The following is a 12,006-nucleotide window of genomic DNA, read 5'->3' as shown; positions in this document are numbered from 1 at the left end:
TGCCAAAATTAAAAAGTCTTTTAATTCTGATTTGGTTTATCATCGCTGCTTCCATCTGTACTTTTTGTCTTCTTCATCAAATATAATTACAACTTCAAAACAAGACTGACTGGAGATAATTCAGTCTTCATGGCATGGTGTTAAGGGAACAGAATCTAAAAATAGTGATTTACAATCAAAAGGAGTACAGAAGATCATTCTTCATTATCATCTGTCTAATCAGAACTGGAGCAACATTAAACTAAAATAATGTCACCCCGCGCAAGAAACATTCAAATGAGCTCAGTGTGCATGTTTTGCCGCAAAGCAGGGCTCTCGTTAAATGAGATATTCAGCACAACAGAACAATCTTCGAAGAAATCCCAGTTTGCACCCACACAACACAATCGACATGCAAATGTGCAGCGCAAAGCCGAAGCATTCAGTGTAATTAAAATAACTCCCATCAGGGATCTGGATGCATATTCCGTGTCCTTGTGTGTAAATTTTTGGATCACGACAAGTCCTTGTACAACCAAATGAGCTCAGAGAGTCACTGGGGGAGTTTGAGAAAGTCACAATATGGCTGACACACCACCTGAGCAGTGAGACTTGCGGTGGGATCTGTGCACTTTTCATGGCAACGCTTCATTAAATACACGTGGGCCTCACACGGGCATCACGCTGTGCACCAAAAGGAGTTATTTTTACGTCGACAGGGCAAACCCATAAGGGGAAGACCGGGTGATGTTTCATTTATGAGCCACATCATGAAATACACACCGGCTACGGAGGAGTTGGACAGCAGGAAGCCGCCTCGAGTGTCGTTAGTATTGATATTCAGTTTTGTAGGTAAGAAAGAATTTATTTTTATCACACTTTCCCAGGTTCTCAGTTTGTTAAATGTAAAATACAAAAAAAAAAACTGCAGCAACTACTAGTATGACTGGACTAACCTGACAAATTGTTAAAGTGTAAAAATCAAACTCATGGAATGGTAATGACAGAAAACATCCGGAATGGGGGGGAGGGGGCTAAGATTTTTCCATCAGTGCGACTTGGACCTAAGCAGATGGATGACAAAAATGCAATTTTAAATATGGACAAAATATGAGCGTAAGTGCAAAATAAGTACGCCAATATTTAAGAGCCAACTTTAAGTGCATCGTAAAGGTACGATGTTCATTCTGTATATTCATGCATACCTGCAAAAAAGGCCTGCTCAGGTTTTTGTATAGGGCTGTGTAAGTGCTACTAAGACGGGTCTGCCATCTAGTGGTGATTAGTGATATTACAAGTTAAAACTATTAAAACTACAGTTGACCACTGGATATTCAAAGTTCTGCACATATTTTTTTCTTTTAGTGCATATTTTAATTGTTTTATCTTTGTCTGAAATTTTCAGTCTTTACTTGAAGGATTTGGGTGGTTTATAAAATGTTGCCCTACCCCGCTCTACTGACGAGCCCATTCAACCATTACGCATCGTGAGAAAACAAATTGAATTCTAACTTTACAAAAGACAAGCCGAAAACATGTGGCGAGCTGACTGTTGCTACAAGCTGTGTTTTCATTCTGACTGACATATCGCACAAGGACAGCTGTTTGGGGAAGATAAACAGAAGATGGAAGCATGTTGGGAAGCGTGTATAAGTGCCTCGCACTCCACTATGGCGCTCCACTGAGCGAGGAGCCTCGCAGCGAGCCTGATGTTCTCTTCCAGCTGGTCATAGGCAGAGACACATATCACAGGTCCACACTTGCTTTCTTCTCAATGCCAAGGCTCAGAGCTCAGAACCTTCTCCACTTTCACCCCATTCCTCCCAGCGGGCGCCGCATACCAACACCGCCGCAGGCCCAGCAGGATCTCTTGGTACTCGCCATGCCAGCACCACAGGGGAAGCGGAGTGGCTTTTGGGAGCTGCATGCATCACGGCTCAAGGCTGTGGGCTTGCCCAAGGAATTCTTCCAGACCGCAGCCTCAGTCATTGGCACTTAATGTGGCGCTACAGAGTCACAGACAACCTGTCTCACTTAAATCTCATTTTGCAGCATCATTCCTGAAAAGGACTCCAGTGGAATAAGAGTCATTTAAACAAGAACAGCAAAAGCTCAATAAGGGAGTACTTTGTCCCAACTTTCTTCTACTGGGAGTCTTGCTTTCATCCTTCTCTGACCTACTTTCATTTTCAGTTCCAACATCAATTCATATGTTGAATATTTTTTCTATTTATCCAGCCCATCGACTTGGGATAATGTCTCTAAAATAGTTCAGCATTCACTACTTTCCACGAACGTGCTACTTTTGTCTCACAAAAATTAGGTTCGGGTTGCTCTCAGACTTTTCTCGAGACCTAGCTGTTCCCACAATGTTTAAGTGACAAAATCACCTGTTTTCAGCAATCTCAGTGGGCGGTCTCAAGTCACACCCAAACACAGCCCAGCTTCAGAGAACTGGTGAGCCGTGATTGGTGACCTGGCAACTGTGATGTCATTTTTGGTGGACAGCAAGGGGCAGCTCCCATGAGATGGACAAAAACATAGATTTTGCTTGTTTAATTCATATTCCCAAAACAAAACATGAATCAGAAGATTGTGTTTTGACTAGTTTGGCTGCACAGCACATATTATTACAAAGAAAATTTGGGGGTTGACTTCTTCCTAAACTTTTGGAACCCCTATTCTGTACTATCACCAGTTGTGTTCCACCTTTAATTGGTGTCCAATACTTCAGTTTTGCTGTGTTTTTCTGCCAGTTTGTCCCGAGCTTGGAATTCTAGCTCAAAGTCATCTCACCATGATTTCTTAGTTTTTGAATTACTTTTGTATTATTGGATACATTTTTGTTCTCTTGTGTAAGTCAAGGATTTAATGCTGTATTCATTTGTGCCATGCTCTTGGGTCCTGTCCCCTGTTAGCCCTTGTTTGTGGTTTTCGTGGTCTTTCAGTATGTGAAACACATGCTCGACTGGCTCGCATAACTCAATGGCCATTAAAGAATATTCAATATTTTTTGGCTTCGAAAAAAAATCTTCGGCTGCTTTCACAGGGTCATTGTCCATCTGCACTGAAGCGTTTTGCCATCATTTTTGTTGCTTTTGACTGAATGGGAGCAGATAGAAAAGCACTATACACCTCACAATTCCACATCTGTCAGCAGTCACATCATTAACACCAATGAAACCATACCATTATCATGCATATAAAGGCGCAAACCATTTGAAATGACCTGGATTGTGTCCAAGCGCTGGACAAGCGGCAGTTTTCTTAATCCAATAGAAAACAATTATTGTTTCCATGTTTTTTTGGACTGAACATAACATGTGAACGTCACAGTGCAGGATGAAAAAAAGTATGCAAGTTTTTGGATTTAATAACTGCTTGATCCTCCTTTTGGCAGCACTAACCTCAACCAAACTGTTCCTGCAGTTGCAGATTAGATCAAGAGGAAAATTACGGTTTCAGTCCATTTTTTGGGATGTTTGGTATGAAATGCTCTCTTGAGGTCGTGCAGCTACATTGGGAGAATTGACGCATTCTACAAGGAACAATCACACAAACATCCTCACAGTTCAACCACATCTGGGGCTAACATGTCCCAATGAGTCATTACCAGTGATGGGGAAATGAAGCTTCAAATTTGCTTCATGAACCAGTTGTTGCAATTTTTTTACTCTTCTACATTACACACTATCTTGTCATTTCTTAAACCTTAAAAAAATGGTGCAATCTCGAGATTCAAAAACCGGTTCATGAAGCAAATTTGAAGCTTCGTTCACTAGTCATTACTTTTGTTGCCGCTTTTATGCGACACGTAATATTCCCACAGCGAGTTTGTGTGAAGTTGTCTGACATACAGAACGAGTTGAGACCTTCAAACTACTGCTTTGTCATAGACCCTGAGGCGCTGATGTTCTCCACTCTCAAGTGAGATCCCCTTTCATGTTTCGCAGGTCTCCTCATTGTTGCAGCAGGTCGACAACGCACAGACAGGCTTAACAGTCGTGTGAGTGAACACACCAATGCTTGAGGGGGTTCGGGTCATATTTTGTCAGATGTGCGTGTACAGCAAACAGGCAATAAAGTGGATAAGAAACAGACACCTTTATCCCGGTTTCGATTCCAAATTATTCTTTCCTGACATGCCTGTACTATTTAAGGAATGTATTTCCACACAAACTACTTGAGTGCTTCCAAACAAACAGAAGTACATTCCGAGAAGTATTGACTTCCACTCCATGTCTATTTTTCTGTGGTGTTTATAATATTGAACTACAAAAATGTGATCCCTGATTAGCAGGGGATAAGGCAACAGTAGCCAAAAAAGACCAGTGATAGAATATTATGTGACAAGATCCAATAAAAGCGAAGGTAATATAGTTCAGTTTATAAAGGTAATAAAGTTCAGTTCTGATTTACATTTAGTGAGACAAATATGTAACGCAAATAAATCTGATTCCACCCTATAAAATCATCCTTCCATTTATTTTCTATCTAGCTTAACTTTAGTTGGCTTGCGGGTGAACTGGAGGCTGTCAAAGCTGACTTTGGGGGGGAGGCAGAGTGCACCCTGGAACAGCCGCCATTCAAATGCAGGGCATTCATCATTCAGTGTAGTGTTTGGAGAATCAACAATGATTAAATGGGGATAAATAAAAAGTTGAATTAATAAATGGAAGTATATTTAGAAGTGAGTGAGGAACAAAGCGGCCTGATAACCAATCATGCTGTCTGCTATTGTTGGAAAGCTGCAGGATATTAAATTGCATCTCGCGTGAGTGGAAACAATGTAATTTTCTTTGCGACGATAAATGCCAAGTTTCATGTCTCTTCATCATTTTGAATACCAAGGCCCTGCTGTCATAATAGTCAACTGTGTGTTTGCCCCTCACACAAAGCCATTTGGCGATCGTAAATAAACTTTATGTCTGTGGAGCAGAGAGCAAAAAATGAAGCATTTCCTACAAGTCATCATGGCCTCATTATCTTTTATTCTCGATAATAAAAAATGGCAAGGAATGGCGGCTTTTTCTTAGTTTATGAAAAGGCAAAAATAAAGCAAAAACAAATTAATCCCCCCCACCACCAAGAATACTAACTGTGCTCTTAAGCAAGTTCCCAAAAATAATCCCTCAACGCCAATGTCTTGGGATTCCCGTGAATAAATAATGAATTTCAAGAACCAAAGTAAACAATACTCAGGCGTACTAAGGTTTAACAGCAGCACAGCTCATTTCAAAAGACTTATTTGGCCTTGGTTAGCGCACTGATTATTGTCTGAAGCCATTTGGCAAAGCTGCATATGTAATGGACATCTATTTATTGTTGTTATTATTACGTAAAATTCCCACACTACAGCTTTGCGTCAGCACTGAACTTCAACGATGGCTTTGTGCCACTTTGTCAGCACTAATGATGCCCTTGCAAGTCAAGAAAAGGATGAGGCTTTTTAGTAGACGCTATGTGAGATGGTTTGTCTGTGCGTCATGAAAACTCCCCCGTTTCCAGTGAAACACTCGACACCAGATCGTATCTTGAGGTCCTGATGACACCATGACAAATAAAAGCTTTCAGCAACCATATAAAATGTAGACGCGTTAAAAGTTTACTCAGTCGTCCAAAATAAAATACAATTGCAAAAACAATCAAACACGTTTGGAGTTTAAATCCTCATAAATGGATATTGACTTCAAGATATTGATTTTTGCATTGTTCGCTGGGAGTTTAATGCTCAGCAGTAAAGTTCCAGACCATTACTTTCACACTGTTGAGGGGGCTAATTTGTTAACATTATCCTAAAGTTCTTTCACTCTGTACATGTAAATGTAAGGTCATTGTAAATATTACAACACACCTATCATGGCAACGCCGTTTATGCTGATGTTCGAGGTCATGTTAAACAAATGAAATCTACCGTTCTTTTTTGTTTGTACTTTTATTTTTAATGAATAAAGCACTGAAAATGAGGATGTTTGATTGCTTTTTCAACCGATAGTTGTGTTAATTAGCAAACAATAGGTAAGTAGAAAACAGTGTAGTTCAGATATGGCTGAACAAATTTGGCAGGCCACCAGTGACACGACCTGATTTCTTAATCAGGACCGCCCTCTAGCGGCCAGGAACACGTATATCTATCTCTCTATTTATTTATTTATTTATTTATTTATTTATTTATTTATTTATTTATTTATTTATTTATTTATTTATTTATTCATTCATTCATTCATTTATTTATTTATTTAGGAACAAACAAATAAATAATTTGAAGGTTTAGGTTTACTTTCTAGTGGCTTTCTACTGTGTGTCTTGTCAAGAAGTTAAAAACACAACCCAACCTGTTCTTACGCTCTCTTCCCTCCAAATTCTTCTCTCAACACTTGAGTTAATATCTCATCAGGCATGTTATTCAGACTGACACGCAGACACGCGAATGTTAACTACAGAGAAACGGGTTGCACCAGTTCTCGCACCCACGCATTAGATACCAGCGGTGAAGACAAGCCAGCGACTGGTACCTCAAATGTATGACTTGACATGATACAAAGAGATCACATAATCACACAAAACGAATGATTCCAAGTGCACATACAATTAATTAATCGAATTCAATCTTTTCTAACTACAAATCAGCGCTAATCCACAAATCTTAAGGTGACATTCCAAAACTACTGTGAAAACACAACATCTGACATTTGTATCACAATAAGTGCAATTGTGTTACAAAAAGGAGTTTCCAAGCAATGTACACAAAACAACATGCGTTTTTTTTTTTGGGGTTTCTTTTTAATTAACACCGTCCTACTTTTCGTCAACTTAATTTATACACTGCCAACTCCCTCGATGTGGTATCTTAAAAATACAAACCTTTGCATGTTGCCAAAATTCCTGTGGTCAGAAAACAGCCAAAAGGAACAACTTGTGAAAACAGACAGTAAAAGACGTTCATCAATATAAGGTACGATAAGTATTTTCTTCTTAAGAGTTAAATAGGAATCCCTGAGTGCTTAACTGACAGTTTCAGGAGAGAGTGTGTGCAATAGTGTGCATGTTTTGCAATCAAAGTAGCAGATGCTAATGGAGGTATATGCCAATCAAAGCTTAAGACGCAGACTATAAGGCACTTTATGTGGCTATCAATACTACTAATGCAAAACATTATAGTGAAAGTCCGCTATTCAATGACTGAGCTGGCCCGCAAATCCACAAATAGATGATGCCCATTCAGATGCATTTTTTGACTCCCAAAATTCTTGATGAAGTGGGGATGTACTGCAAATAAGGGTTGAACCCTCCCAGAAACAAATAAATAAAAATATACATTGTTTTTGAACAAACCTAGGTTAATCCACAGGTGCCAAATTGTGAGTATATTATTCTGGTGTTGGGGCAGTGATCAACACATTGAGAAATACACATGCTTCCTCTAGCTCTGAATATGATGTAATTTAAAGGTCATTCATTTTGTGTAAGACCTTGGGGGCGAGGGGGCTGGTTTGGTTTGTCCCTAATCCGAGTTTCTTCAGAGCTGCATGGTGGTCCACTCCATTTGTATCCTGGGGGCAGATCAGTACGCTGATGCCTTGCGACCGTGGAACCTTGTGAGAGGCTCTCGAATGCTTGAAGGCTGAGAGGGAGGACTCACGTCTCCGAAGGTCAGGGCTGGCGGCATGATTGAGGCACCGTTCAACACTAATTTTTTCATGATGATTTACAGGGTATCTCGGGCGGAAGCCGGAGTTCTCCACGGCTCCTGACTGGGCACCCGTGGCCTTGGTTAACTGCTTGACCAGGTCTGAAGTTGAGCGAGTAGGGGCTTTTCCTGGAGTGTAAATTAAACTCTCTGAAGTAGATTGTTTGCGAGCTGAGAGAAGTCTCGCTCGGTCATTGGACCCAGATGAGATGGGCAGAATATCTGAGGCAGTAGAGATGGCGCCGGGGGACTCGCTGCCTACGACGCGATACAATGGTGTTAGATTGGATGGACTTGGGAGTGACGGAGTGCTTGGAGTTGGAATATCTGCCCACGACTTTCGAGTTTGTGGGGAAAGCTTATGATTCAGGTCGTGGCGTAAGTCAGTCAGAGAACCTTTGAGCAGCCCGAGCTTCTGGAGGGCCTGGCGGTGGATTTGCTCATGGTCCAACAGATCTTGGTCGCCGTTACCAATGGGTGAATTAGATTCTTCTATTTTTCTCTCCTTTGGTGAGTTGATTGAAATCCTTTTTGGCTTAGGAGCCACAAATGGTGGGCTCTCTGGCTCTTTGACTTCATGATGAAAGAGTCCTGGTTGAAGAGACTCCAAAGCAGTGGGAGTCTGACGAGCGTCGATCAAAAGCTTGTCTTTGGGTTTCTTGTTAACAGGGGGGCTAGCTGGAGGTCTCTTTTCCAAGGCTCTCAGGTATAGATGGTTCAAGTCAATAGGGACTGGCGGGTTGCTCTTGGAGTGAGGGGAGGCTTTGATGATGTCAGCCTTTGGATGATGCTTCGGATCAGGCTCTGGATCGGGCCCTGGATCGGACCTAGGATTGGTCCCTGGATTGGGCACTGGATGGGTCCCTGGATCGGGCTTTAGATAGGGGTTTAGTTCGAGCTTTTGATTAGATTTAGGGTCATCCATGAAGTCAGATGGCGGTGGGATCAGTCCTAGAGCTAACTCAGGAGTAATGCAAGTGATTGTATTTGGAGCGTCTCCAACGGTTCTTAAACACAGTTCATCGGTATGCAAATCACGGATGTTGCAACCGCTGATTGACTCCGTGATATTCATAGAAGCTTGACGCTCTTCAGAAGCAGTGGTGAAGTTTGGTTGATAGTTTTGATTCACAAAATTCTGCACAGGTTTGTATTCTTCAGTTAACTTGATTACCACAGACTTCTTCACTACTGGAAAGCCACCCTCCGGAGTGGGCAAGGTCTCAGACTGACGATCCATTCCAGACCCTCCATTTAGTCTGGAAATAGCTGCACGACAAATGCACAGTAACAATGTCCTTGTTGACAGATGAACAAAAAAATAATAAATAAATATATATACTTTTTAAATGTACTGAGATCACTCTTTTACATACCATTGATTTCATTCAGAGCCATTTTGTCTGGGGGTTGTCCAGAGTCTGGTTCGTCATTTGACAGTCCACTATCTTCTTGCAACTCCAATGCTTCGAGTGTCTGCTCCAGATACATGAGGCACGCCCTCTCCTCAGGGGATAAGTGCTCCATGCTGTCGTCACTCTGCAGACAAATTGACCATACAGTTGGACCAATGTCTCTCTCTCCACCGCTCTTTCCCTTTCTCTCATTATCACATCATGCTGAATGTCACTCTGAAGACATGTATGTGAGGTAAGCTTACAGTTAATGCAAACTAATGAAATAACTAAAGCTAAAACAAAAACATTCTCTATGACAGAATTAAATCAAAGACTAATGTGCTTAAGAAAGTAAGAAAATAAAAAGAATTTTTGTTTGTTTTTTGGGAGTCTAACTCCCATTTTTTGTGGTACTGTATAGGTTTATTAGTTTCAGTTATTTTAAGTTTTTGCGTTTAAATTTGTTTTTTATTCCAATGCATTTCAATGGGCCTCAATTACACATACATTTTTGCTATTCGCTGGCCGGCCCACCATATACGTAATTATGACGAAAACCTACATCAGTTCTATCTTTGTCGACTAATATCATAAATAAACTTTCCGGTTTTGGTTTACCATTTCGTACAGAAGGAAGATGTTCAAAGAGTCTTTTTTTTTTTTTGTCTTGCACTCAAGAAATACTCCATGAATTAAAAAAAAAACCAAAAACGCTCTAAAAACTAACTGTATTGTAATGCGTGTCTACAGAAGTCAAATCAAATAGATGGTAGTTTGACAGATGCGCATGTAAACATGGTTAAAGACTTGCGAATCGAATATCAAAAACAGTGAGTAGACAATTGACTCACACAGCCAGAGTTCATACTGATCGCACTGTCACGGCTTCCACTGCTGTTCTTATTGCTCAAGCATGCTAAAGCATCATCATCATTCCACATGTCACCCGTCCACATTGCACAGGGTACAGTTTTGGGGTTGGTTCATCAAGCTGTGGCAGGATCTAAAGTGTTAAGGAGAAAACATTTCATGAGCTTCATATCTTTAAAGGGACAGGTTTGGATTTCTTGCACTTTTTTACTACGATGCCACACCATACATGTGCTAGTTTTTCAACTTTGTGTTGATAATATAACGAATGGTCCTTTCCCTTTTTGACCCGGAGGTCACAACATTTATGATTTCTAATAATAATTTGAAATAAGGACTCGCCAGACCACTGCACACTTTTTCACTTTGTGTCAGCTCAGATGAGCTTGGCCACAAAAAACCTGGCGACATTTCTGGTTCAATGCAAATATCTGGTCTGGATGCTTAGGATTCTCAGAATTTTTCAACATTGTGCACCATCAATGATGAAATCAACAAATTCCTTGAAGTCGTACATTGACGAACATTGTTCTTGAAATGTCCAACTACTTACTCGCACAGTGAACCTCACCCTGAACCTTTTGGAGAATGCTCTCCAGTGGAAAGTCCCAAACAGGTGTTTTATGAGCATTCCTCAAGATTCCCCGTCCAAGTTTTGTTTGGGGGAATGCGATGTGTTACAATAGCATTCACCAGGTTGAACATTTTCAAAGTTTATATAAGTGTATTCAATTGAATAGTTAAAATGGATTTGCTAATATTCAGTATTTGTCTAAACTTCACTGTAATTGGGGGTTTTATGATAACACCTCATATCACCACATTAAGATGTTGAGCAGCCTTTAAATTGTTTTACGGCTGTAGAAAGGAACAGAAGTGACAAAGACATTATTAGAAGTATGAGTGTCCCCCTTTGAAAATAAATGTCTGACCGAGGAGCAATGGTGCAAGTAAGCATTTTAACAACACAAAATAATGTTTCATTCCTTTCGATTTGACAATCTGCAGAACAAAATGAGAAGTTTCCGTCATAGCCAACACCTTTGCGCACAAAAAGTGAACTAGCAGGGTGCACCCACAGCTTAGTCAGGATCTAATCGTGAGTTGGAATGTCACTTGGCTTGCTCAAATGCCTTCATGACAACTAGGACATTAAAGTGAACGCTGTCATTTGCAGTAACTGGGCGTTGAACTTGAAACACATTAAACATTTGAGAGGATCACTCAGCAAAATGCCTTTGATGCACTTGGGAAAAATAATTAAAATATGTTATAGCAATAGTATGTTGGTCTTATATATAAATATATAAATATATCACAGTTGTGTAACTCACAAAAGCTGATTAATGATTAAACTCAGTGCATTGTCCCCTCATTTGTTTTCAATGGCAAATATTTACAGTTCTTTCATTCGTCGAGCCCTCGTAACCAAACAGTTTCGATGTTGCATTAAAAAGCCTTTATAAATGTTTTACACGGTCATTTGGATTGAAGTGGTGCAGAATGGAAATACAGATAAACATCTCTCGAGCCTTCAACAGGAAACATAGAAACTGATTTGCTTTTGCCACAAAAATATTAACGAGAAGCACGTAAAGGAGGGAAGAGATTAACTTTGGAATCAAGTTGCCTGTGTAGTAAAATAAAATCAGAACTCACCAAAAAGCTTGACATTAATGTAGGCAGGTTGAGTCGAGCTGTGTCATTCCATCGCTGAGGCTGCACAACCTGCCTCCACTGAAGCCGAGACTGAAAAATAGGGTGGGGCACATTGGGCAAAAGTATCCTATGCTTAGCCAATCAGATTCCTGCCGTGTGGTCATGTGGAGGCAATTAACCTGTGGTGCTGCTGGAATGACGTCTAAATAAACTCTAGCACTGAAAGTGTTTTCATGTTTTGATGTGAATTTATGACAAACCATTTGAGTATTTATTGTGTTATTAGGTGTTATTATCGCCACGTTTAAAGTCAACTAGTTGAATAAAAGAAAATAGTCGCAGTAACTAATGCTATGACTGTGTTTAGTTTCATTGTTGGAGTATTTACTGCCACATGCTCACTAGTGGTAC

General features: G+C 40.4%; 1 protein-coding gene across 2 annotated transcripts; it reads right to left on the bottom strand.

The window, feature by feature from the left end:
• Nucleotides 1-6,483: 6,483 nt before the first annotated feature.
• LOC125989169 (specifically androgen-regulated gene protein) lies at nucleotides 6,484-11,769 on the bottom strand. Of its 2 annotated transcripts, XM_049755242.1 has the most exons (4): nucleotides 11,596-11,769; nucleotides 9,918-10,069; nucleotides 9,046-9,208; nucleotides 6,484-8,938 (listed from the first exon to the last, which is right to left on the bottom strand). In XM_049755242.1, the coding sequence occupies exons 2-4, from the start codon at nucleotides 10,020-10,022 to the stop codon at nucleotides 7,425-7,427; spliced, it is 1,782 nt and encodes a 593-aa protein (XP_049611199.1). In that variant the 5' UTR covers nucleotides 10,023-10,069; nucleotides 11,596-11,769; the 3' UTR covers nucleotides 6,484-7,424. The 2 variants fall into 2 exon arrangements, with proteins under 2 accessions (XP_049611199.1, XP_068506031.1); XM_068649930.1 differs by lacking the exons at nucleotides 9,918-10,069; nucleotides 11,596-11,769 and having other exon boundaries at nucleotides 6,484-8,967; nucleotides 9,046-9,193.
• Nucleotides 11,770-12,006: the final 237 nt, after the last annotated feature.

This window comes from Syngnathus scovelli, chromosome 2 (assembly GCF_024217435.2).
Source record: "Syngnathus scovelli strain Florida chromosome 2, RoL_Ssco_1.2, whole genome shotgun sequence".
NCBI lineage: Eukaryota > Metazoa > Chordata > Actinopteri > Syngnathiformes > Syngnathidae > Syngnathus > Syngnathus scovelli.
The sequence above is the reverse complement of the archived record's forward strand: the minus strand, read 5'-3'. Positions and strand labels throughout refer to the sequence as shown.